General features: G+C 43.3%; 1 protein-coding gene across 1 annotated transcript; it reads left to right on the top strand.

Annotated features, from left to right (window-relative positions):
* The first annotated feature begins 6,937 nt into the window (after positions 1-6,937).
* Positions 6,938-7,425, top strand: LOC108104381. The gene is made up of 2 exons (XM_017210413.1): positions 6,938-6,965; positions 7,026-7,425. Exons 1-2 carry the CDS (start codon positions 6,959-6,961, stop codon positions 7,361-7,363), a joined length of 345 nt encoding a protein of 114 aa, XP_017065902.1. The 5' UTR covers positions 6,938-6,958; the 3' UTR covers positions 7,364-7,425.
* Positions 7,426-26,649: the final 19,224 nt, after the last annotated feature.

Here is a 26,649-nt window from a genome sequence, read left to right as displayed (position 1 = left end):
CATTATCAATGAATCTTCGACATGACAGCTATTCGCGAAATTAATTAATTTCGGTTTTTGGCTTTTTTTCAGTCGTGAAACAGGGCAAAACCTGCATCTGGGCCAAAAATCGAATCAAATATTTTATTTTGTGCTAAAGTTCTCAACTATGATTGACTGACAAGGGTTGATTAGCGCCACCGCCGCCACTGACAATCCGATATTACTACAGTATCCGGTCGTATCCTTTTAGATACTGGAACGGGGGGGTTGAATATTTGTTTAGTTTGTGTTTGGGACCTTCATCTGGCTGTCATCAAAGAGTTTGCATTTTGGCTTAGTTAAGTTGCTAATAAAAGAAGAATCTTTTCCTATTTATTTGACTTTCCTTTCGATTCGTTTCATTTTCAAGGTTTAGATGATAGATAGATGCACGCCCGCCCCTTCCCTCCCCTCCCCTGCCTTCCTCTAGCACACAAGGAGACCTAAAGGACCCAACGATCAAATGAACAAATGAGTTGTGCTTAATCAGGTATCGAAAATTAATTTGTTCATGCTCCTGTGGCTGTTGTTACCGTGTTTTATGCATGAGGTCTCGTGCTCACCTACCGGACGACCCACTTGTTAGGGTATATTGACTCATTCGAGTGTCAAATGAGCCACACAGATAGCCGAGAACGAATCTCGCACAGCATCCGTGGTTTGAGTCGAGAACCCACCTTCTGTTTTCGTTCAAATCCTTTGAGATGTGTCAATTATGAAAAACGTTTTCATACCCTCTTATACACCTCCTCCCCCTTTGGCTATCAATTGCCCTTTGCATTAGCACACGTCACCGAACCCAACTATGAAGACCAATGTGCAACCGAATACCTGTGCCTGCAACTTCGCTGCATTACTTGCCAGTTTGCTAGATTGTTGCATATTCTGTTGGGCAAAGAGGAGGTTCAGAGGAGCCTGGTTATATGTGGCAACTTAGAGAGACTGGAATATGATCTTATAGATCTTGTTTTGCCACTTTTTCGTTTTCATTCACTGCTTTTCATTCGGAAAAGCTGAAAAGGCTTTTCTTTACAAAGAGAAACAAGCTTAGTTGCTGATTCTTAAAGATCTTTAAGATCAGATAGTTGCTAGTTGATACATCCTTGAAAGTTCTAAGCTAAGTTAAGCTTTTTCCTCCACACTTTCCCTTGCCAAAGATTATCTAAACCAATTGGCAATTATCGGATTAATGGCTTATAATGCCTATTAAAATACTCTCTCCCATATTGCTCTTACAAGCCCTAAACACCCCCCTGAGGGTCGTGGGAGGAACACAGAGGAGTTCAGTTTCGATCGAGGTTCCCTGGCGCACTTCGAACAATGCAAAGAAAACAGAATGGAAATGAAATGAATCAAATTGAAAAGCCAGCGACAGTTCTTGTGCAAACACACACACACGGACACGATAGATATGGGGGACAGAGACATATACACCTGTACCTGTATGAGTACATCCCATATATGTACATACATACATCTATACATCCATACATCCATACATCCATCCATCCATACATACATACGTACGTATCGTGCGAGTATATGAATAAATGCGGCTCAAACTGGATGCTGGATGACTGACTTGTAGCCTGCCCAATTGAAAAACGCTCATGGCTCATGGCTCATGGCTCATGGGTGATGGCAAGAACGGAATGGGGGGGCTTTAGGTTGAATGTGTGTCCCATCAGCAGCGATTTGAGCGGCGAACAATGGTGTCAATGGTGGCCACCTGTCCAATCCCCACAATCCCCCCCAAGCCAGCCCTTGCCCCTTTGGCAACAGGCATTCCATAGGAATAATACTCTGCCAAGGATTCCATTTGAATCAGCAAAAACTTTTTGGTTAGTCTGTTACTTGGAAGAAGCACTTCTAAACTGGGAGAACCTTAACTAAAAGTTAAGATTTCAAGGATATATCTCAATATATAGATAGAGAGAGTATTCCTGCATCGTTGCTATAGGACAAATCTCGATGTTCGCTTCTCTTTTTTTTGTTCCTTTTGGACGGTTCTTGAAGCGAATTGTGTTGGGTGCATGTGTCGGTGTCTGCATTTTTCAATTTATATAAACAAAACATTTTAATTTCAGAAATTTAATTAAACAACACACCAGATGCGATGATAGCATACGTGTCCCATTCGTTCGTTGCCCATTGTCATTGTCCGTTGGCTGTGCCAGCTTTGGCTCTGCCAGCTTTGGCTCTGCCTTTCAATCAGGCTCAAAACCGCAAAACGATAATGGTGCCAATAATAAATTAGCAGGGTCGGTTAACAGAACCCTTGAGCTATATGATATAGACCGATCTCTACCCATACCTTTCTTCTTTATATGCATGTAAAATGTTGCAAAGAAGACACGTGGACGGTGGCATGTGGCACAACGTTCACCACAAGCGATATTCAATATACACTCATTAGACTACACAAAATCGGTTAATGAAAACCCTCTTTGTTGCAATGACACGGGGTCAACGGGGTCAGGGGTGGTGGTTGGTGGTTTAAAAACCAGCTATGACAGCAACCCGTGGCGCCCGATCTTTCTTCCTTTAGATCCGGTTTAACACCGCGACTGGACCGGACACTATTTTGCATAACAATTTTTTTTTTAGGCAGTTTAACCCTCTTGCCTACCCCTTCCACCCCTTCGAAACTAATTAATCGGAAAATAGCTGACCACCAGCAGCTCCAGGAGGGCAGAAGGAGGAAGAGCTAGAAGTGGCACCGCTTCCGAACCCTTTTGGGATGGATAAGCGACGGGCTGGCATGGTCTAGAGAATTTAAGTGCATATTAGTGCATGGATACAGGGGAACCTTTCGTTTAATTAATTACCAAATGGAAATATAAAGATCAAAGCGATTAAGACCTCCACACGCTTATGTTTATATGTATAGGTGTAGGTATAGGTATAGGTATAGGTATAGGTATATGTATAGGTATATGTGTATATGTATAGGTAAATGTATATGTATATGGTTACTATTTATGTCGTCTTCCACTTAAGTGGGCACACGGACCCAGCAGGATGCTCCTGTGTGATGTCGTTTGGGCCTGCTGGTCCGAAAGGTGTCGTCGGTGTCGTCGCTCAGATTCAGATTCACAGAAGTGAAACAAATCCCTTTACTCATAATTCATTAATTTCTGTATTTAGATTTGAGCGCCACGTTTTTTACCCACAGCTTACCCAAAAACCCTTTCTACCCTAACCTTTCTTCTGGCCAACGACGATACGCCACCCCACCACTTTGGTCCGTTCAACGGACTCAGCAGGGCGCGATGGTTCGCAAGTGAGTTCTTTTGCATATGGGGAAAGGCGGCCATACATAACTGGCTAACCAATTGTGTATCTTTTGGATACATTTTAAACTATGCCTAGGCCTTAGTTACTTCTGTAACTTCCCTGAAAGCCACTTGAAATGGCTATAAAGGCATCATAGAGGTGCAATTTACCAACATATTTTCAACCTGCAACATTTTCCAGCACTAAGCTTAGTCAAAATCAAATCAAACTAAGATACCTTTTAGTTTAATTTATCAAATTAAACTCCACGCAGTTAATTCTTTGCAAAATGCAATATTTTAGCAAAGATATTGGTTGTGAAAGTGCAAATCTGCATAAATGAAATTACAGCCATATATAGGACTGCCATAGGCCGTTGCTGCAACATGATACTGAATGTTGGCAGCATGTCCATTCGAAATCAAATTATGTTGCTCCCTCGCAATGTAAATTGCCTGTAAATTCATTTTTCCGCATCATCACAATGGGGAAAAATGTGTAATTTCAAAATACAAAAAGAAAAAACAACAAAAAACACAAAAAGCGAGAAAGGGAAAAGCAAAGAAAAAAAAAAAAAAAGTATATGCTAACGCAATGATGATGTGCGTTGGGCGAAAGCGTTTCAGCCAAAGGCAAACCGACCACAGGGGATCCGCGGGACACATAGAGGATGGCTGCATGACTGACTAACTGACTAACTGACTGACTGGCTGACTGGCTGGCTACATCGGTGGCAACATTTGATGACTTTATTGCATGTAGCTGGACAGGACGGGGCGGCAACTGACCGGGCCTGCTAACAAAGTGAAAGAGGCTGAAACTTCAACAGGAACAACGTTTGCTTTTAACGTTAATTTATGCAACTTTTGTCAAACGCATCCAGTTTGTCTGTGTCCGTGTCCGTGTCCGTAACGGTGTCAGTGTCCGTGTCGGTGTCCGCTCACTTGTTGGAGCGTCACAGTTACAACAGCCGCCAGGCGATGGCTTTGCCGCCGCTCCTTCGACAGGATCCGAAGTGCGGCCAGTAGTAGTGGCTGGGGGTTAAGCTTTGTTATGTGGTTTTTCCTCAGTTCGGAAAACAACAAGAAGCTGAGAGCAGGGAGCTAGATGGAGCTGGAAACTGCGTTACACAAACCGTTGAAGCAACTGATTGGCTCAGGCGTAGCAGCCGGTTTTCTAGCCATACGTTTTGCCCATTGTTGATGGGGATTGTGCGTAGGTGTTGGTTTCATTTTGTTTGTTGCATGTAACCGGATGCACTTCCGCTCAGTGACAACAACAGAAACATCAGCATCAACATCAACAAGAACAATAAGACCAGTAATGCCAGCAATTCAATAAAGTTTCGCTCTCCACCGAGTCCACTCCTCGTATATTTATAAGTAGTACAGCCATCCAGGCATAGGAACTACTCTTTCCTTCACAGAGAATGCAAACTACAAATAGCATCAAATTCAGTATGACTTTTCTTAACTATTTTGTAGCTTCATTTTGCTTATAACTTGGCCTAAACAGCAACTACGGTCTGGGGAATGACTGTTCTGTACAGCTAACCATTGAAAAAACCTTTATTTTTAGGTTTCTTTTCGAAAGTGACAATAAATTTAGTTTTTCAATTTTGAAGGCAGATCTGTTAAGAATTAGAAAACAAACTGAACGATGTATAATATTCCTTTTTCGGACCAATATTGGCTAAGTTATGGAAAGAATATTATCATTTTTAGGGGAAAATCGGAATAAATCAAATTTAGACTTTTCTGTAAGGGGTAACCTCATCAAAATTGGACAAAAATTACCAAAAAATTACTTTTTTAGACGTGAATGCAGTTTTGTTGGAAATTACGAGCTCAAAGAGGAATTAAATTCAATATCTAGACCATTATTGGCTTAGTTATAGAAAGAAGACTATCAATTTTAAGTGAAAATCGTGATAAACCAAATCCCAATTTTCCTATAAAGGGTAACATCATCAAATTTAGCAAAAAATGTCAAAAATTTGTCATTTTAAAGTGTGAATGCAGTTCGTTTGGAATTTTAATTACAATTCCAATGATATATGACTTTCTATACTCCGATTATTTCTGACTTTGTTATGAGAAAAATTCTGAACATTTTGGGACAAGATTTCGGACTTTGAGTTTTGACAGAAAATTGCTTTATTTTTGATCGGATTTATGCCTATAACTTAGCCAAAAGAAGACGCAGAGATAAAATAAAAACTGTTTTGTAAAGCTAACGACCGAAACTAACTTTCCTCATCTTTCGTTTGATGACTTTAGAGATTTAAATTTTTTGTAAAATTTTTTATTTTCTAAGGGGGGACATCATCTAAATTTACGAAAAATGGAAAAATTTGCACTTTTCAATGTGTGAATACAGTTTTGTTGGAAATTAAATTACGAACTCAACGAGGTATTACATTCCATATTCGGACCATTTTTGGCTGTGCTATAGCAAAAAAAACGTATTTTTTTGTGCCCAAAATCACGTATACGTCCTTTGACAGAAGAGTTTTTTTTTAGTTCCTTAGCTCTTACTTTGTGAAAACAAGCGGCATGGCTAAGGCAGTGCCTGTTTTATGCAGCTAACTACTGAAACTTAACACCCCTATACTTACTTTTTGCGTTTTTGTTCTAATTTTTTAATGCGAGCTTTGTTTTAAGGGCTGAAAAGTCAGGAAACCGAATTTTAACAGAAATTTGCAACTTTTCTTGCGGATTTTAGCTCTAGCTCGGTCAAAACAAGGCGCACAGGCAAAAGAACGACTGTTTTGTGCTGCTAACGACCAATACTAAGTACCCCTATCACTCGATTTTCGATTTTGGGAAAATCAATTTTGGCCCAAATTTCGCATTTTTGATAAGGGGTACCATCATCAAAATTTTCAAAAATGGGCCAAAAATGAAGTTTCCCAGATTTGAATGCCAATCAATTGGGAATCATGGCAATCAAGTTACGAGCCCTACGAGGTATTACATTCCTCATTTGGACCATTATTGGCTGTGCTATGGCCAAAGAACTGATTTGTTGTGCTCAAAATCACGTATACGTCAGTTGACAGCATGGAGCCCGGCTTTTTGGCAGTATTTTAGCTCTAACTTTGTCAAAACAAGCCGCATGGCTAAAGCAGTGACTGTTTTATGCAGCTAACTTTCGAAACTTTACAGCCCTATGCTTACATTTTGCGTTTTTGTTCTGATTTTTTGATGCGAGCTCTGTTTTAATGGCTACAAAATCAGAAAATCCATTTTTAACAGAAATGGAACTAGAACTATGTTCAGGTTTTTAGCTCTAGCTTCGTCAAAACAAGACTCACAACTTATAGAACGACTGTTTTGTGAAACTAGCGACCGAAAGAAACTTTCCCTATCGTTCGTTTTATAATTTTGGAAGTTTTTGTCAAATATAGCATAGTTTATGTGGCAGAGATTTTTTAACTGAAGGTTCTGAAACTCATAAAGGTTCGTCCTAAATGGTATATAATTCTGCCAATTAGCATTTCAAATTGATTCGGCCTAACGAAAAGAAAAAAGTTCTTGATGTTTGCTAGATTCAAAGACAATAATTGCTGAGCTCGCAGTAGGCCGTGTACTTTGACGCATTTCATAAAGGAAACTTTTTACCAGCCAAGCCATTTCAACATAGAACTTTGAAAGTGAACATGGCAGGTAAGGAATATATCTTAAAAAAAAAGAACATAGCTTGTTTTTTCGCCTTTTGTTCTTTAGATCAAGGTAAAGTGCTTAAAGCCAATATGCAATCAGGAGAGCATTCCCAGGAAGCTAAGAGCTGTCCCGAGAAGGTCTTTGATGGACCACAGCAGATGAGCAGCGGACGAATCAGCACTACGAAGATGCCGATCTCAGCCCATGTCATAAAGAAACGTGGAGGCACAGAGTCCCCCGATCCGTTGAAGCCATTAAAGCAGCCGCAATCGCCTTCGCAGCTGCAGTCTAAGCCAAAGCCGTTGCAGCAACCGATTACCAACTGGCGTGACCGTGCCAGTCTTCCAGCTACCAACTCACAGCCGGAGAATTGGCGTCTGCAATGCCGCAAATCGAATTAAGAACTATGAATATCCAGGAAAGGAGGATTTCTAGCTTAACTTTTAAGTTCTTAAGTTCTTAATAAAAAGAGAAAGTTAAGATTGGTTTAATAGCATACAAGCTTGCAGTTGTATTACAGATTTAGAGATTAGAGATTAGAGATTAGCGATTATAGATTAAAGATTGTTGTTCGATAAGTAAGGAGATCATCAAAAGTTAAGATAAATGGCAACAATTTGACAATTTGAAGTGGCAATGCAGTTTGACTGGAATTTTAATAACGAGTTCCATGATATATGACTTTCTATATTCCTACTATTATTGGCTTTGTTATGACAAGAATTCTGATTATTTTGGGATAAGCATCAGGATTATGAGTTTTGACAGAAATGTCAACCTTTTTTTCGGTTTTATGCCTATAACATAGTCAAAATAAGAGGCACAGCTAAACTAAAGACTGTTTTGAGCAGCTAAAGACCGACACAAACTTTCCTCATCATTCGTTTGATGATTTTGGGGATTTTAATTTTTTGCAAAATTTTCAATTTTTTGTAAGGGGTAACATCATCAAAATTTCCGAAAAATGGGAACATTTTTACGTTTCAAGGTGGGTAAGCAGTTTTGTTGGAAATCAAATTACGAACTCATCGAGATATGACATTCCATATTCAGACCGATATTGGCTTTGTTATAGACATAATCCTGACACTGCTAAGGGAAAATCGAGACTACTAAAACTCCGCATTTTCTGTAAGGGGTAACCTCATCAAAATTTACGAAAAGTGGTGAAAATTGTACTTTTCAAGGTGGGGACAGAGATCTACTGGAATTTGAAAAACAAACTCAACGAGGTATTACATTTCACATTCTGACCATTATTGGCTTATTTATGAGCAAAATACTTCTTGTTTGAGGGGAAAATATGTATAAAATCAAAGTTGCGATTTTGACAAGGGGTAACCTCATCAACATTTCCGAAAAGTAGGAAAATTTTTACTTTTCAAGGTGGGGATGAAGTTTTATTGCGAATTGAAAAACGAACTCAACGAGAAATGACATTCCACATTTGGACCATTTTTGGCGTAGTTATCAGCAGGATACTGTAATATTGTAAGGTGAAAATAAGCAGAAATCCAATTTCCCAGTCCTGATAAGGCGTAACATCATCAAAATTTCCGAAAAGCGTTCAAAATTTGACATTTTAAAGTGTGAATGAAGTTTAATTGGAATTTTAATAACGAGTTAAAGGAGATTTAACACTCCATAATCCGATCATGTTTGGCTTAGTTGCAGGAAGAGTCGTTTCATTTTGGGAAATAGAAGGCTTAACTGATTTTCGAAGTTTTCAAAATATTACCAAAATTTCATAAAAAATGCCAAAAAATTGCAATTTTCAACATTGAATGCAGTTCGATGGGAATTTGAATTACGATTCCATCGATGTAAGACATTCCATATTTGGTTTGGTATTTCATAAAATGGTGGGACAAATACTGGATAGTTTTTGACCAGAAATCAGGATTAAGACTTTTGACGGAACATTTTTCTTGGTTCGACGACAAGCTTGGCATTAGAATCTGAACTCCTTGCTGGGGCAAGGCAAATATGGGCAAACAGAGGATGGCGTTCATTTGCACGGCCGCACATCATGAAAGTACGGTAACAGTATTCTCATCGCCCGCGCCAAGTGCCGTCATGAGTGAAATGGACGAGGACCAAGACCAGGACCAGGACCAGCACCAGGACAGTGGCGCAACGCTGGGGCGTTCCTCATGCATAACGCTTTGACCTCCTCTTGCTGCACACCCCTGCACATCAGCGAAGGATCCTGATAGGTGCGACGAGGTGAGGACTGCTCGGCTCCACTGCATCCACATTCGTGCTCCAAGTTTCCGTAAGGGGAACAGATGGCAGGAAGGAAACACAACCGACGGAAGGCTGGCGGCGACGAGCTCTCCGCCGTTGGGGAACCTAGTCGAAGGTAACCTCGGAGAATGCTCTGCGCATGACCGTAACGATTCCCGTATAGATGCCCCGTAGGTTCCGATTGCCGAGTACCTGTTGCTAGAGAGTGAGCAACAGTTGAGAGCTTAGGAACGCTTGCAAGTGTGCGTAGATGTGGCAGTGTATTGGTGAGCCCCATGCACTGGTAGTGGTGTGCCGGATAGCAACAGGGGCTGCAGCAACAGGCTGCAACAGGCATCTCTGCCTGCCTGCGTGCCTGCCTCTGGCTGCCAACGGTCTTGGACGCAATAATCAGTTTGTCACAGTGCTATGCTCCGCTGGTTAAAATTGTGTAAACTCTTCTTCCAGACTTCAGACTCCCGGACTCCGGACTCCTGACACCGTACTCCGGACTCTGGACTACGAAGAGAGCACCCGGAGGCGACAATCTTTCGAGTATATCTGTATGCAGGCCCAAGCCAAGTTCCCCCGGGCTTATGGTGTCGGCCACGCCGAAGGTGTCTGGTATGAGTTGGCCGACAAATCTAGGCCCTCGACCCTGTAAAGTAAATACGGATTATCCTCTTTTCCAGCAGCAGCAGCAGGAGCAGCAAAGGCAGTAAGCAGTAAGCAGTAAGCAGGGAGCAGGCAGCAGGGAGCAAGCAGCAGGGATCTGGTTGCAGGTGCAGCTTAGCCCACCGCTTAGGGGAAGCCTTGAAGAGGCAGCATCCTTCGATACGATATTGCGTATGTGCTCTTCAAGATGCATCCGTTCGTTCATTTGCATTAGTGCCTTCGCATCGAGCCATCAGCAGCATTAGGAAGGAAGAGCATTCCCCTGATTCTTCTGCTTTCCTGCTTCGAGGAATCCTGCCTGTTGCGGAAGCGTAGGTGTCTTCTATGTGTGTGTGAGTGTGTGTATTTGTGCTTGTGTTTGTATGTATGTATGCAGCAGAACGCCGAAGTCAGGGTCGCTGTGTGGGTGCGGCCTGCAGTGGCCATAGCTGTAGCTGTAGCTGTGGCTGTGGCAGTGTCAGAGAATGAGAATGAGAATGCGCATGTATTGGTGGTGCTCCTGCCTGTTGCATACAACTCCTGCGTTTGATAACGCGCAGCAACAGGCTGACACTGACCACACCACCTGCATTGTGTGGTACGTGTGCGCCACCGCAGACTGCAAACTGCGACTGCAGCCATGGAATGGCTGATGGCTGATGGTGGCAGCATCACTTCTCACCATAAAGAAAGAAACACTTTAAGCCATGGCCATGCCATCCGAGCCAGCTCTGATTTATGCCTAGAAGCGGTCCAAAGTATACCTTTCGTTAATTGCTCAACTGCTGGAATAATAATACACATTTCTCTGTCTTACTCTGTCTATGGTTTCTGGGATTCACTGCGATTCTCGTTTTTATATATCTTTCTTCTCTCTGGGTTTTGGTTCGCCTTTCCTTGGGTGTGTCGTTTCGTGTTTACTGTTGCTGTTGCTGCTGCTGCTGCTGTCTTCGTATTTTTCCGCAACTTTTCATTCAAGCTTTTGTTTTTATTCACACACTTGGCTGCAAGCACAAACACCAGCACATATGCCACCCAACGCCCACTGATGCTGTTAGCTGCTGCCTGTTGCGCGATTTGCAAACCCATCGAATGGCCAGGAGCAGACCAAAGCCAGGCGGTAGGCGGTAGGCGGCAGGCGGCAGGCGTTCGTCCACCAATATATAGCATACGAAATTGGCAACGAGAATCGCGCGACTCGGGCGACGAGTCTGCGTGTCTACGTGTCTACGTTGCAACGTGCAAAGGTTCAGTCGTGCAACTGCCGCGTCCCAAGGCAGTTTAGTGTGCTTCCATCATGGACCACCATCATAAATGGTGCATGGGCTCGTAGTACCACACATACCATATAGACCACGTACAACAAGTTATAGGCCCCATCAAGGGGTTACACAACTTGAACTGCCTGCCAGCCAGCCAGCCAGCCAGCCAGCCAGCATGGCAATTCATGGCCACATATTGGAAATTCTTTTGAAATTTTGTTGTTGTGCTTGATTTGTGTGTACAGTGATGATCGATTAGCAACGCCAAAGCGAAGACTACTCAGTACTAAATCTAAATTGGACAAGCAGGTAAGGTAAATAATCAATTACAAGTCCCAAGAAGAAAAAACAGAGCCAAGTACATAGGCTTTTATATACACACATCCTGCTTAGTATTTATGTAAGAAGACACACACACACACACACACACACATATACGTGCTGCATTTAATTTGCATGTAATCTAATTAGGCCCTGCTGTGCCAACATGCACTAACGTGGCAGGAGCTGTAAAAGCTTCAAGTGTCCTCCCATAAGAACAGGGCATATGGCATGTACACACACACACACACACAACACACCCACACACATCTATGGCATATGGTGTATGTACTTACGTGCCTTGATTCCTTAGGACTAGCCGGCAGGGATTTCAAGTCTATCGTCAAGACGCAAAAACGTCAAAAATTAACCATTAAAGTTTATCTCAAGGGAATATGCCAGGGCAATCGCACCTTCGGTAACTTAAATATCAATTTTTCAAGATATTCATTAAAGATGAGATAATATATGAAGATTTACTGAAGAAACCAAGCTGAGTATGCCTTTAGATGGGCACATAACTTGCCTAGTTACTTCTTTCTGTCAAATACCTGCTTGAACTCTAAAAAGTATGCTATATTTATGCAATTTCTAGAAGGAACTTCAACGTCCGCGTTCGTAGGTGAACTACGAATTGTAGGAAAATGTTTTTCTAAAACGATATTTAAGTGAATAAACGCAGCGACAATCAGGCAGACCATGCCAGTGAAATGGTGAAATGGAAAAGCGGCTAAGTTAATCAGTGAGAGGAGGAGCAAGCTCCTGCAAGCTACACCCACCACACACACACACACACACACACACTCGAATACCCTTTTTTGTGGGGGGAATTATAGAGATTGTGTATTCTCAGTTCGAGCGGTGCTGGGCGGATGTGGGAGTGGTCATCCGCGCACTCTCGCGTAATCATGATTAATTGCAGTGTAAATGACTTCGTTTTAAGCAGCCACGGCATTCTATTCTCCACTCGACTCCACTCGACTCCACCCAACCAAACTCTTACCTAGAGATCCCAGCAGCAACAGGCAGCTGGAAGCGGGAGACTGGCAACGACCGGACAGCAAGTCACATCGCTGGAGCACAAATTAAAAGCCAATTCGAGGAAAAACGGGCAGAAACTCCGGCGAAGCTACAACTACAGAAAGTCAGAACAAAGACAAGCATCGGATTCCGACCAGCAGACTAGCAGGACCAGAACCTGGACCTGTTGTTGTGCCGACTGTCCATCGTGATAAATAATTTACTCGGGTTCACCCGCTTGCCACGCAGATATGCACGTTGAGTTGGCGTTAACAATTTACGGCTGCAAATTGTTTTGGCCCCCGACTTTACGACTCCACAGCTTCCCTACAAAAACAGCGATGGCCAATCACGGATGAACTAAAATAGTTAATTGTCCTTGGCCTTGGCTATAGTAGAAGTCTTTATAACTTCAAGCTCTTTAAATACGACAGTTCTTTACCTTTTTTAAGGGAGTTAATAATATTGAAAGTGTTACAGTCCGTCCTGGTTCATCCGTTTCTCACTTCATCACTCCCAGGCACTGCCAGCAAAGTTTTCCAAATGCGGAATTCGAGGGTGTGCAGAGACTCTGAGACTCCGAGACTGGGCTGGCTTTGTCCAACTTTGCAAATGCTGACAACAGGAAATGTTATCTTCATTACTACAGCCCGTTTCGTTCTGGAATTCATTGGCAACCCCGCACCACTCCCTCTCCCTCTCCCTCATCATTCCTCCTGCACCCTCTAGCACTTTTAGAATCCACGGCAAACGTCCGCCAGAAACTTTAGCACTTCACCTGATGACGCACTGGGCCTGAGACTGGACGGACGAGCTGCCTTTTGGCTGCCCTTTTTAGCGCCACGCTTATCCCAAGCTCACTCTCTCTCTCTCTCTCTCTCTCCTTATGCACGTCGCAAATCTAGACATCCATCTTTATCCTTGCTTCCTTGCTTCCTTCCTTTACCGGCTAAGTACAATTTTTAGCTAATTTACTTCGCCCTGCGCCCTGTGCCCTGCGCCGCCTCCGCTCATTACCCTGTTTCAACTTCAACGCCTTCGCTTCGGCACTTTCGCCAAAGTTTTTAAGGGAAACCTTCGGCGGCAAAAACCACTCTCCCAGCCATCATCGTCGGCGTAAAAAGAAAAGAAGATTAATTAAGAAAAATATGAGAACTGTTTTGAAAGAAATTCTCAGGTCAGGCTAAGGGACAAGAGGAGGAAGTTGTCCGATCCGATCCAGCATCCGAGAGATGCAATGAACTCTCCACTACTCCATGGAGTCAAAACCAATCTGTTCTTAGTGTCCTGCCCAGGAAGTCTGACAAATTCACTGCCAAGAAGGCATCGCTGGTCCTAGCTATATATGGGTGGTATGTGTGTCGAGGAGGAGCTGAGATGAAAGAGCCAAGTCCAGTCCAGTCCCGGCCAGCTGGACGGCAAAGCACTGCAATCAGCAGTCGGAGCGCGACCCCAACTAACTATCCCTCTCTCGGCGTTCGTTTTGTGGAGAAAAATCGTGGAAAAAAGGAAAGGAAAGGAAAAGTCAAACACAATTTGGCCACAAATTGTCTTCAATCCGGAGGCTGGCCGCCTAAAAGTATGCAAATAAAATAAAGGCAAGGCAAGGTCCTAGCCGTCATTCGCACTTCCTAGGACTCGTATTAAATCCCATCCCATCCCAAACCAGCCTCGTCCTTGCTCATTTATTTCAATTGTTATTTTTATCTGCAGCCCCTCTAGTTATGCCACGCCATTTGTATATGTACTTGCCACACACACACACTTACACACAGAGAGAAAGAAAAGCTTTCAATAAGTTTATGGACCGTGGTCTGGTCCTTTTGGCTGGCTAAGCCAAAAAAAACACAATCTTTGTTGCCTTGTTATTGAGTCAGTGGCCAGCGCACTCGTCCTCACTGCGAAACCTTTTCGTCACCAATTTAAGTTTTGGCCTTTCTCATGTGTTCATGCAACACATTTTGTGGCATAAGAGTGAGACTGGTCACTGCCCTAGCTGGGATACAGATAATCCACCCAGCATTGTCTTGAATTTACATTCAGTAATCGATGGAGAACCCTAATTTACTGTCTACCTACTGTCTTCCAGCCATAACTATATTAAATCCATCTTGCAACATCGACAGATATCTCAGATATCTCTGAATTAAGGCATTATTAAGCCATTCAGGCAGCCAAATAACTTCATTTCACATCTCACAGCCCATCAATTGCCAGGCAAATTGCAACGACACATCACACACTCAGCCATATATAGATACAGACTTTATATATATATATAATCGGATATATATATAACGTTGGAGTTTCCACAGATTGGCCTGCACAAGTGAGACAGCTCTTAATCGGTGGTGGTCAGAGAATCCTGTAAAAAAAAAAAAAAAAAAACAAGTGGAAACGTTTCGTTTTGCACGTTCGGACTTAAATGTCAGCACGTGACTTAATTCAGTGGCCCGTTGGGCCTTCATTTCTACCCCTTCACTTTCCACAAAGCGGAAGAGAGAGAGCGAGAGGAGCCACCCACTAATATGGAACAAAAGTAACTGCTGGATGTCCTTCCCCATGCCCCATGAGTTAAGCTCATAAATTGTAATAATAATTTCAAAAGAAATACAACACTACTGCCTGGCTAGCTAGCTAGCTGACTGGCTGTATCCTTTAGCTACTATCAGCAAGGACCTGCCACAATGCTCATACAAGTGTCCCATCCCAAGCTCTATTAAATCCAAAAACACTTTTCCGGCGACACAGGAAAATCCACCTTTGTAGTAAATTAGCCTAAAGGAAGAACTTACTCCGTTGAGATGATTTCCATCATTGATGGTCCTTGACCATCCATCGAGGGCAAACGATCAATGATGATGTACGCCCGAGTAGAAGGGGGCGTTTTTTGCAATGAAAAGCTTCACACACACACACACTTTTCCGCTGGCCACATGACCGCGAAGTGGCACAAGCTCTAATGTTACACATAATTTGTTAAGCCAATTCATGCCAACGACACACACACACAACATGTTGTTGCTTTGTGACTCTGTCATCTGACGATGGTCTGGCTGCCCCCTGCCCCCATCTTTCCCAGCATTTCTGGTGATAGTATTTTGTGTTCAGGGAAAGCCGCACAATTTGGGTTTCATTTTTGTTGCTTTTGCATTTGGCTGATGATGGTGTTGCTGTTGGCATTGCTGTTGCTATTGCTGTTGGCTTTGTATCCGTACTTGTTCTTGTTTTGCATTGCTGTCGAAGTCAAACAAAGAGCAGAGCAGGGCAGTTCAGGGCACTGCAGGGCAGTAGAAGGCAGCACAGAACAGCACAGAGCAGAGCGGCAAAAACACAATTCTGTGCAAATGTTTCACAATCAATTTTAAATCGCACATTCCATGAATGCGACGTCAGCCGCTTATCGTACGTACGTACGTATGCCTGACCCCATGGCCACCCTGTGGCAGGCCTTCTGCTCCTTCTCCTTCTCCTGCAACAGCTCCTGATTCTGTTGCTCTGCCATTGCTGCCTTCAGTTGCTGTTGCCAATCCGTGCCAAAATCGATTGGCAACCATTCTAAAAGCATTTTGTGCAGCAATCACAATTTCCTTTTAGCGCCGCGCGACACGCAGATACATACAAACACTAACAGGCCAAACTGCACCCACGCCCCCACACCCGCACTTCCTTTACCCACCAGGGGGTACACGATGGTCCTGGCTAGCCAGCCAGCCATCCAGCCAGCCAGTCATTCCAGCCATCCAACCATCCAGCCAGCCAGCCATTTGCACAATATGGCAACGATCATTCGCACCATGTGACGCTGTGCTTATGGGTCGGTTCTAGTAGACTAGTACCTGACCTGGACTTGGTTGTGGTCTTGGTCCTGGTCCGCATCCGCATCCGCAACGGCGTCCAGGCTCCAACACTGACCCCATGCTGCTAACAGTCGTCGTCGTCGGCGTCGCACTCACTCACCCCCCAGCCCATCCTTGCCTGCGTTCGATGCAATTATACAGCGGGCGCGGGCCGGCCGGCAAGCTGTTCCCGGAATCCACTTCATCCATGATTTAGCATTCTTTTTGGTTATAGCTGATTTTTTCCGACTAGCCTTCTGGGTCTTCTCCCGCTCTCTCTCACTCTCTCTCTCTGTGGGTCCTCCTTCTCGCAAGGATAAATACGTATTATATAGGTATAGTATACCTATATTTATATGTAAGCCTGCATACCTATATACCTACTGTTTTTATATACAAACATGTACTGCCTTAGACTGTCCTTTTAACTTTGCGCTTGTTAGCTGTTGCTTCTGCTTCTGCTTTCTCCTGTTGCTTTTGCTGTTGCTGTTGCGTTGCTCCAAGAAGGTTATGGTTGGGGGCTGCAGACCGGTATCCCAACTTGCCAGCTTCCCAGCTTCCCGGCATCCTTAACATTGTGGAAAAAAATTCAAGAAAATGTATACGAAATTCGTTTTCATTGCGTTTTCCACTGGCTCGACCCGGCCCGGCCCTGGAACTTTGCGCCGTCTTCGTCTTCATCTTCATTTCCACCATCACCATTCTCCATTCTCCATTCTCCATCAGAGAGCCGCCAACCGACACCGTAGCCGTAACCGTTGTAGTCGCATCGCACTCCGGATGAATAGCCCCGCAAGCCCGCAAGTCATGGATGTTGCAATTTAAATGGATTTATTCATTTGGCATTTGGATACGCGCAGCAGGACTCGGAGGTTGGCCAGAGACACCAAGATATAGGTTCTGCTCTGTTCTCTGTTTCTCGCACTAAGCGTTTCTTCAGCTAAAGCTTAGTTAACGGTTGCTTAAGATGGCCAGCATGAGGTGAGAACTAAGAAGGAAGTTAGCGAAGGTAGTAAGAACTTCAACCTGGAAGTTCTAGCTTCTTAATTTCAGTTTTTTTAATAAGCGATCATCTTTGGGTTGCTGTTATTATCATTTTTTCTGACCTTTTGAGATCTTTTGCTAATCCAATTTAAAACTTAATTGGGTCTCAAGCTCACCCACATAAGTCTCACAAGGATTAAGTTGAACTTTTAGTCAGTAATCACCTCATCACAGTGGACAACCCAACTAGCAAGATAAAGATATATAGTTCGATCTGTGAACTCATAGTGGGTTACCTTTTTGCCCACACATACTCCATAGTACAGAGATTGGATTTCCCGCGAGCATAAAAATCAAATCAACGAAGCTTGTAAACCTGCGATTTGTTTGCTTCGTAAACTTAAAACTCAACAAGAAGAGGGATTTGTTTGTCGATGGATATAGGACAAACATTACTGTGTCTTCTGCATGGCTTTCTCTTCCTTCCTCCTTCCTCCTTTCTCCTTTATCCTTCAGCATTTCGTAAAACAATTCGCTGTGGCGACTTTTGTTCCATGAAGGTGCCATAGTGAATTAGGCTTATAGTTGTCACAGAGGAAATAATTTAAATTTAAGCGTTCCTTTGCTGGCAGTGGAAGTGCAAGTCGGCCAAGCCAGTCCATATATAACATACGAGGTAGATAGACGACAGGTATAGAAGGTATTTCCGCGTGCCCACTGCTCGTGGAATGTTTGCCATTGCGATACAGAAATTCCCATCGTTGTCGTAACTGCCGGCGGCTCATCAGTGTCTGGATGGGATGTTAGGTAGGGGGGGAGGCCTGCCGCCCAGGATATAGGGTCACATTCGCATAAAGAAGCTTCAGAAGGGCGCGGCAAGACAAACATGCCTAACAGGCACCATTAGGCAGTCAGTCAGTCAGTCAGGGTCGAAGATGGGTGGTGCTTTAGCCGGGGGATGGATGGATGGATGGTTGGATACCACGACGGATACGGCTGGCAGGATGGTTAGCTCACTGGCACTTTGGCATAATAGCGCTTATCTGCATAAATCAATATCTCTTGGCTTTTAACAATCTTAATAATGCGAAGGCCTTTCGACATTCGACAACCTGATTGACTCGCAGCCCTGTTGCTGTCGCTGTTCCGTCGCTTTCGGTGTTGTCTCAGCGGTCTAGATAGACATTCACACCTCCCCCCCCCCATGCGATTTATTTGATTTCCGTGCCGTACTCACGCGTTTTGCACTGTTCTCACCTGTTCTCACCTGTTCTCACCTGTCATAAACTTTGGGCCACTGACAGGCAGCATTCAGCTTTATTTCCATTACACTGGGCATACAGCCGCCTTCCTCCCGCAGGCAAGCAGAAAACTTTCGGAAAGTGTAATGCGAAGCTCGCTCTTTAAGTTTGGCGTACCAAACAATGGCCACCCCCCTCCTCAACCCACGGATATTTCCATTTCTATCACCGGCTACCGGAATCCGCTTTTCCCGTTCGAACCGAAAACCAAACCAAAATTATATTCAAAATACTTGTAAATTATGCGATTCGCGAGAGGGGACCCCCTTGGGCCAAGCCAAAGTACTTTTACTATAAACTTTACTCAACATTTGGTTTTTGATTTTCTGGAAATTGATTTCCCTTATTGTCTTTTTAGTCATTTCAAAGGGTTTCTGGCAGCAATTGCAGTTAGGCAGATAGGCCAAGGCATTGGTCAAAGGTCAACTAGCAAAGGAGATTGCTTTTTGGGCAGTTAATGCGATGGAAAAACCGCTTAACAGCTAAGAACTGACAAAGTCCCCTTTCAGGGCAAAGCAACCTTTTGATTTTCAAGCGGCCAGAAAGCCACAGCTGCTGCATAGCCCCCAATGGGGGTGATAAGTTTGTCCAAGGCTTGGCTGCGGTTTCTTTACTGCCAAAAAATGCAAAAACTTTATTCCCAAAATCTATGAGGGAAGTAACAGCCTTAAATTCGCGTTTTTAAGGCAAATGATAGTCACTTTTATTTGATGGAAAAGTATGGAAAATGCCATCTTAAACCATGCACGCTCTGCTGAGAAATTAACCTAACGTTAATATAACTTTCACTGCACTGGCAAAGGCTTTGGCACTAGCTCTGGCTCTGCCAGTGATGATGGAAAAACAACACGGCAGGAAAAACAAGGATGGCAGATTTCACAATTTGAATTAACTCAACTCAACTAACAACCACCACCCCCGCCCACCGCTGAGATAATATCAAAATTGGCAACGCCAGGTAGTTGACACCATCAACTATATAGTATATATAATATATATATATATCTGTAGTATAGCGTTGTCTGAATGAGACTTTGATGGGTGTGCACAGTGGTTCGAAGTCCGTTTAAGATATGCTAAGTCTTAGTACGAGTGCCCTTCGTGCACATTTTCCAATGAAGGTCAGGAAAGGAAGAGGACGCCTGAACCCTGAACCCCTGTTGACATTCCGTCATAGCATTAAAAGTAATTAACATTTTCCCCACTTCAGCATCCGCTGCTGTCCTAAACTTCTTACTCCTTACTCCTTACTCCTCCTTAACTTGGAATTCGGTTAAAGTCAAATGGAAAGGAAAGTCAAAGACTTTTGTGTTGCCTCTCGCCCAAAGAGGTGTCCGCCTTGAAATGCAATTAATTTTGTCCTTAGCTTAACTTTCGGGCTATATAGTTACCACAATTAAAGGTCATTAACCGATTTCTGATATCAAAAGTTTACAGTTTTATAGTTCACATGTGCAGGCAGGCAGGCAGACCGCCCAGCCTATGTGAGCCCCTTCTGAGCCTGAAATCCAATCCAGTCCTGGATTTGCTTCCGCTCTTCATCCTCTGTCATCCTTTTTTTGCTGCCCCTTTCCTCCTTGCACCATAAACACGGGCGTGCTTCGTGCCTCACTTTTAAGCAAAAACTAATTAAAAGTTGTGAGACATTTTTTTCTTGGTCTTGTTGCGTTTTGTTTTCGATAGCGGCACCTGCCAGAGATTCTGGATGAGAGGGGTGGCCTGCCTCTACGACTGCAAAAAAGGAAAAAGGCCAAAAAACGCACCCAGAAACCGAGAACCCGGAGAAGCAGGCACAACCCATTCCCCGGGCAGCTACATTGCATTTTGTTTATTATTTACTTTTTACAACGACACCCCAGCAGTGGTGTTGGGGAAAAGGAACAGACTACGGGATACCCAGTACTCTCTCTCTCTTGATAGTTTTGAGAAAATATTAAGGTTTATAAAGGCTGCGTTTGTACTTAAAGTTGAAATAAGATTTTTAATTTGCTTTTCTCAATGAAGAAGAGTTAAGATTTCTATCTTAAGCTTAAGCTCAAACCACCCCAACTACTGGGTAACCACCTTTAATATAAACCCGCCAATTTTCATCGGCTTATTGTAGCAAAGTTGGCCATTGTTGTTGCCGTTTCGAGTATCTTAGACTTGCACTTGAAATGGAAGTTGCAAGACACAAAAAGACAACAATTGCATTTACCATTGTCCATGGCTATTCCACACTTTTTTACCTACAGACCAGGGGATACTCTTTCCCCACAAGTTTAATATTTCACCATCATCAACAAGTTCTGAAAAGGGAAAATTTCTTTTTGAAAACCCACAAAATGCATAGAAATTTTCATAATTTTCCCAAGAGAAAGAGTATCAGCCAAAATGAATGCCTTTTCATTTTTTGTTTGACTAACTTTAGTCGTAAAAAAAGAGCGAGTAGTCGCATCCGTAACGCAGGTGGCAAATGAAATTGAAAATTCTTCCTTTATTTGCTTCCTTATTTCCGGCCAACCCACTCACTCCCCGTTTTAATCGCCCGCCTTGCAAAATTGTTAAAAATATTTATAAACCAAAATTTTTGTAGCCCATCATAAATGTCTGGCAATTGCCTAGAAATCAAATAAAAGTCCAACTACTAGGGTTTACTAGCCAGGATCTAAAACTCAGTGAGGGAGTGTGGAAAACGGCAGATACATGAAACATGCGGGCCAGCTGGCCCTGGCCCTAGTCCTGGCTTACCCTGGAAAGAGCTGAGAGCATGGGGCAGGCAGCAGGCAGCATGCAGCATTATTGGAGAGACCCAAAAAAGGATTTACGTATAGCTTTGGGGTAGATTTGCGTAATGAGTTTCCTGTGCAAATAAACACGCTAAACAGATAAAAGCATGCCAAGCGAAGATCTTACAAAAACGCATGAAGGCTGGCTGCCTGCTAGACCGACCTAAAACGAAATGGACTAACATTTTCAACTTTTGCTTTCAATCTGTGATGATGTATCGGAAAATCGAAAGCTGTTTCTGGATATACATATATGTATGTACATGCCTATATAGAAAGGTAAATAAAGGGAAAGAACAAGCTAACTTAGAGGCAAGTCGCTGGAGGATATACCCTTTCTACACAAATTTAATCTCACTTTCTTTCTTTTTTCCCCAAATATTCAGAAGAAAATCTATTAAACTAACTAAAAATCTATACACCAAACACTTTGAAAGTCTAAAAATATGATTGCTACCAACACCTTGCCACATAGATACCCGAGCAGAGTTTCCCCAACTTCGTGCAACTTCTTTTTTGGTCAAATAAATATAAATGCGATTTGCTTTTTGCCAAGGAAGTAGATTCAATTTATATTCATCTTTATGCTTTATGCTTTATGCTTTATGCTTATTTTTCGCCAGCATTATTTGTACTTTCCTCAAATCACACACATAGCCCAGCAAACAGTCAGGGGGACATGGCCATAAAGACATCAAGACTAGACAGTGATGATTTTTAACTTGCAATGCCATCATTTCAGTTTCAATTTGTCACCAGCAGTGTGTCGAAGGGCAGGTAGAATGTTGCTAAACCCCCAGCAACCCTCATTCCGAAAGGGGCAAACAGGGCCAGAAATGTAATTGCCAAATTTGTAGATTTATTTTGGCTTTTACTGATTGATGAGATGATGGCTTAGCAGTTTAGCAGCTCAGCAGCAACTCAACAGCCCTTGCCCATGGAAATCATTTAAAATAACATTTTCGCGCGGCCAGACGGCGAGACATTGCCACGGAAGTCACTTAATTTCTGTTCATTTTCCGCGTTCACAATTCATATCCGCTTGGGTTTTAGGATTCCACAGTGTTGTCGTAGGACGCGCATCTGTCTGTGTTGTCTGCCTGCCGCTGTCGCCCCTTCAAGGGAAATGAGGCAACAAGGCTGTCGAATTTTGAATTCAAAACTCTCTCTAGTACATGTGTTAGAGGGGGGTTTAAACCCTTAAGGTCATCTCCTGGACTTGAGGCAACATTTTCACTTGCCTCATATCTACATTAATGTGCTGGCTGGCTGGCTGGCTGGCTGTGCATTCACTCTGCCATCTCTCCGAGACACTTAGCCTAAGCTGTTGCCATTTCCCAGGGACGTATGAATATATGAATGCATATAGGAGTATGCCAAGGAGAGACATTTCCCTGCTGATATTGTCACTAAACAGCAGATAAAAACGCAGCCATGATGTATAGAATGTTGGCCATCTAATGAGAATCCAAAATTACTTTCACAAAGTGGCACGTTCCCACTGGCTGTGCTAACACTATTAAGCGGGCGAAGGCATGCATATAGTAAGGATATATACTGATTGAGATCATAAAATCATTATCATTTAGCTCAGAAATCATTCACTCATTCTGCAAAGTTCTTAGAAAGCAATGGCTTGGGTTCTAGAATCCCCTTTTTGGGGGCAACAGATCTTTGTTAGTTGCAAGTTGCAACTTTAAAATGCCCACCAAAGCCATGCCTAACCAAAATCAACAACTATCTTGTAGAAGGCAACAGCTTAAAGAGCTTCAATATCGGCTTAAGCCAACGTGGCAAGTATCTACGCACATATGCAACATACAGCATGCAACAACACACACACACACACATACACACAGAGCGGCATTGCTAAAGCGGGCTCAAGTTAAAATGAAATCTGGCAGGCAATTAAGAGGGCGGAATTGTTAAATTATTGCAACTTTATGCCGTGAGAAGACCACGTTGCTGCTGCGACCTGCTATCCTGCTGCTGCATGTATATTACGTTGCAGCACATCCTACCTACCTGCCACCTTGCAACACCAAACGGCACGTCTGCCGCTCAAGTTAATGAGATGTTAAAATGGAATCTCCTCAACGTTTTCATTGTGTACTTTTTAGCTTGGCTCGCAGCTTCGCCATCTAGCTGCTGTTTGCCAACAACGCCAAAGCCAAAACCAAGCCAACTCCTTCACCATGTTTGCCCCTTACTTTTTGCCAAGTTGTAACGTCAACTGCTCCTTTGTTGTTGTTGTTGTTGTTGCTGTTGCCATTTGCCGTTTTAAATATTGTGGCACGGCTGTTATTGCCGCTGCCTTCAGCATCAGCAACAGTACCAGCACCTGCACCTGCTTCTATACCTGTATATGGTAGTCGCCTAATGACGAGGCATTATTAATATGCGTGAGAGATAAGGCCAACGTTGCAAGCGAAGAGTGGCGCCATCCTAATAAAATTTTGGTAGACACAGACAAAAAGAAAAGCCGCCACTCGACCATTATAATCGCGTTTTCCATATTAGCAGAGAGTTGAAATGAATCCCAAAAAGCTGAGATAAGTTTTTGAAATTTCTTCCTTCTTCGAGGTGCCAGAAAGTAGGCAACAACTTTCTGCATACAAACTCCTTTCCTTTTTTCTTCCCAAAAACAACTTGAAACTTCGATAAAAAAAAAAACGGTGTTTGGTGTCATTAAATCGTTGAAGTTCTTCGTTTTTTTCGTTTTTTTTATCGTGTTAGTGTTCGCTTGTTATTGCCTTTCTGCACACACATACATATATAACCAATACATATAGAGGCGGCAATCATGCATCTGTACGACGACAAACGACAACTTTAATCCTTTGGAAAATTGTTGTGACATCGCATCGCAGTTTCGATGTCCTTCCCAGCCTTCCCAGAATGCCAGCCGGCCTGTGCCCTGCTTATGTCCACAATATCAAAGGCTCTCTTTCTCTCTCCTCATGCACTCCCTCCTGCAGCTTTGACACAGACTGATTGCCTTCTGTGCCTCGCCTGGCATTCTGGCCTTCTGCCACCTTTTTTGCCAACGCCTTTGGTTGGTTATCTTCTGCCCACCTGCGCACCTGTATAAATATGCGAAAAATCTCCGACACGGCACAGCGCACGGGGCTCGGTCTCGGGCTTGGGCTTGGGCACGACACGGCATTGCTACCTCATGGCCAGTTGTTCTATTGTCATCATAGTGAGGCAACTTGTTGGCGTTAACACCTTTGTCGCAACACGCAAAAGGCGTCAAGCACTGTCGACCGCTGCGGCTGAGGCTGCGGCTGCCACAACCTGTACTATATACCCAAACATCGTATGTACTTTTGGCTTCGAAATTAACAATGAATTTCCCATCCAGAAGATCCAATCCAGAACATCTTAGATTAAGAAATCTTAATTTTTCAGTCATCTTTGTTTAGTTTTAATCCTTGAACTTATTTCTTTGGTCAAAAAAATTCCAATTAACCTGACCAAAATAATTTCGCTGACTTAATGTTGGTCTGGGTAAGGTATAAATTAAGTGCCATAGACCAAAGCTCACAGCCAGGGAGCCACCAAGGAGCCAACAAGAAGCCACCAAGAAGCAAAGATAAAGAAAATTAAAAACCACGTCGTCCAGTGTGTTGTGAGTCTGTGGTGGAAAGGGAGAGATCGGGTCGCAACCTGCAGTGCAAGCTGGCGCAGCCATTTGTCAGTCTGCAGCGACCGACCAAAATGTTGCCCTAAAACTCACCTCAAGTCAAATCATAATTAATTCTGCCCACTATGGATATAGTTTGTGCCATAAAAATCCAGTCGATTCATTAGAGATCTCAGCTTTTAATTGCTATTCCTGGAAGTTATTTTTGTTTTTTGGTGAAAGGTTTCTTCCTGATACTTGCCTTGGCAATGGGTTAGTTAATTTACTGATCAAGTTGGTAAGCGAAGGTGTTCTAGGAGAACACTCTACCTCCCTCCCTCCCTTACAGGAGGAGTTAACGTACCCAACTAAGACTAATTGTTATTGACCATATTCCCGGGATAACCCATGATTCCCATGCCCGACAGTGTAAATGGTAAATGAAGCGTTTTCCATGGCATCAATATATGCAAAGCTGTTTCCGTTTTATACTTATAGCTCTCTGTGGCTTAATGTGCTTCTGTTTCAGGTTCTGTTTCTGTTTCTGTTTCAGTTTCAGGGTTCTCTTTCTGTTTCTGTTTCGATTTCACTGACCGTTTCAATGTTCGCCATCCGCGCTTTTAAATTTTGTTACCCGAATGGCCACAAACGCACAAACGATGTGCAGAGAGACAGACAGACAGTGGCAGTGGCACTACCACGACCAAAAAGCACTTATACTACGGGACAATTTTTATTGTCATGTGCTGGCTGGGTCCATTGATTCCATCGCATGGCCTGTGTCTCTCTTCGCCCAACTCCTCCTTCTCTGACTCCCGCCTGCCGCCGCCTCCTGCTATGATTATGTACTAATAAAAAGGTAAAAATGCCTCAATTTCGCTTTTTTGTAGGCGAGTCAGCCAACCGATTGTGGATGTTTCTGTCGGTGGGGTGGGAGGGAACATGGATATCTGGATATGTGACTCTATGGGCTTGGCTTGGCCAACGATTTTTTGGCTTCAAAACTGCAGTAGCAGTAGTTGAAGTTTTGCCCAAAAAACAAGCTCTCTTTAGCTCTTTCTAAGCTTCGGTTTCGGTTTCTAACTTATCATTTAAGTCATCCTTTGAACTCCTTTAAACTTATTACAAAAACTTCTTCATATTATTGATATTTTCTTACTTTAATTCTTAGTCAGAAAACTATTTGGAAAATCACGTCAACTGCTGCTGCTTGGGCTGCCTGACCTGACCGTTTGGGCATTCTGGCCAAAACTAACAAAAAACCAAAGATCCACATCGATTGAGTCGCCAGGAGCAAGAGCTAGAAAAGATTTATGTCGTCTACGGCGTTCGTTCCCGTTTCTCCATCCATTAGATGGGAGACGACGACGACGAGTTGTCTGCTGCATTGAAAATACGCAAAAAAGGAAGAAAATGATGAATTTCCATACTATACCTATCCTATATACCTCTATACGTGCCCCGTTTCAAATGCCCTGCTGAATGGTGAATGGTGAATGGTGAATGGTGCTCTTGCCCTGCCCGATCCGGCTGCCTTCCGTTCTGACCAGCCAGCCGATGGCTCTGACAGCACTACCAGCAGCAGCAGCAGCAGCACTACACTACTAGCACCAGCAACAGTTCAAAGGTGCGCACTCCCAACTTCGGTGAGCAGCAGTAGCAGCGTCATGGCCCAGCGCAGCCAAAA

This window comes from Drosophila eugracilis, unplaced genomic scaffold, assembly GCF_018153835.1.
Source record: "Drosophila eugracilis isolate 14026-0451.02 unplaced genomic scaffold, ASM1815383v1 contig_2167, whole genome shotgun sequence".
In the NCBI taxonomy this organism is placed as follows: domain Eukaryota; kingdom Metazoa; phylum Arthropoda; class Insecta; order Diptera; family Drosophilidae; genus Drosophila; species Drosophila eugracilis.
Note: the sequence above shows the minus strand (reverse complement) of the source record. Positions and strands in the feature narration are given on the sequence as shown.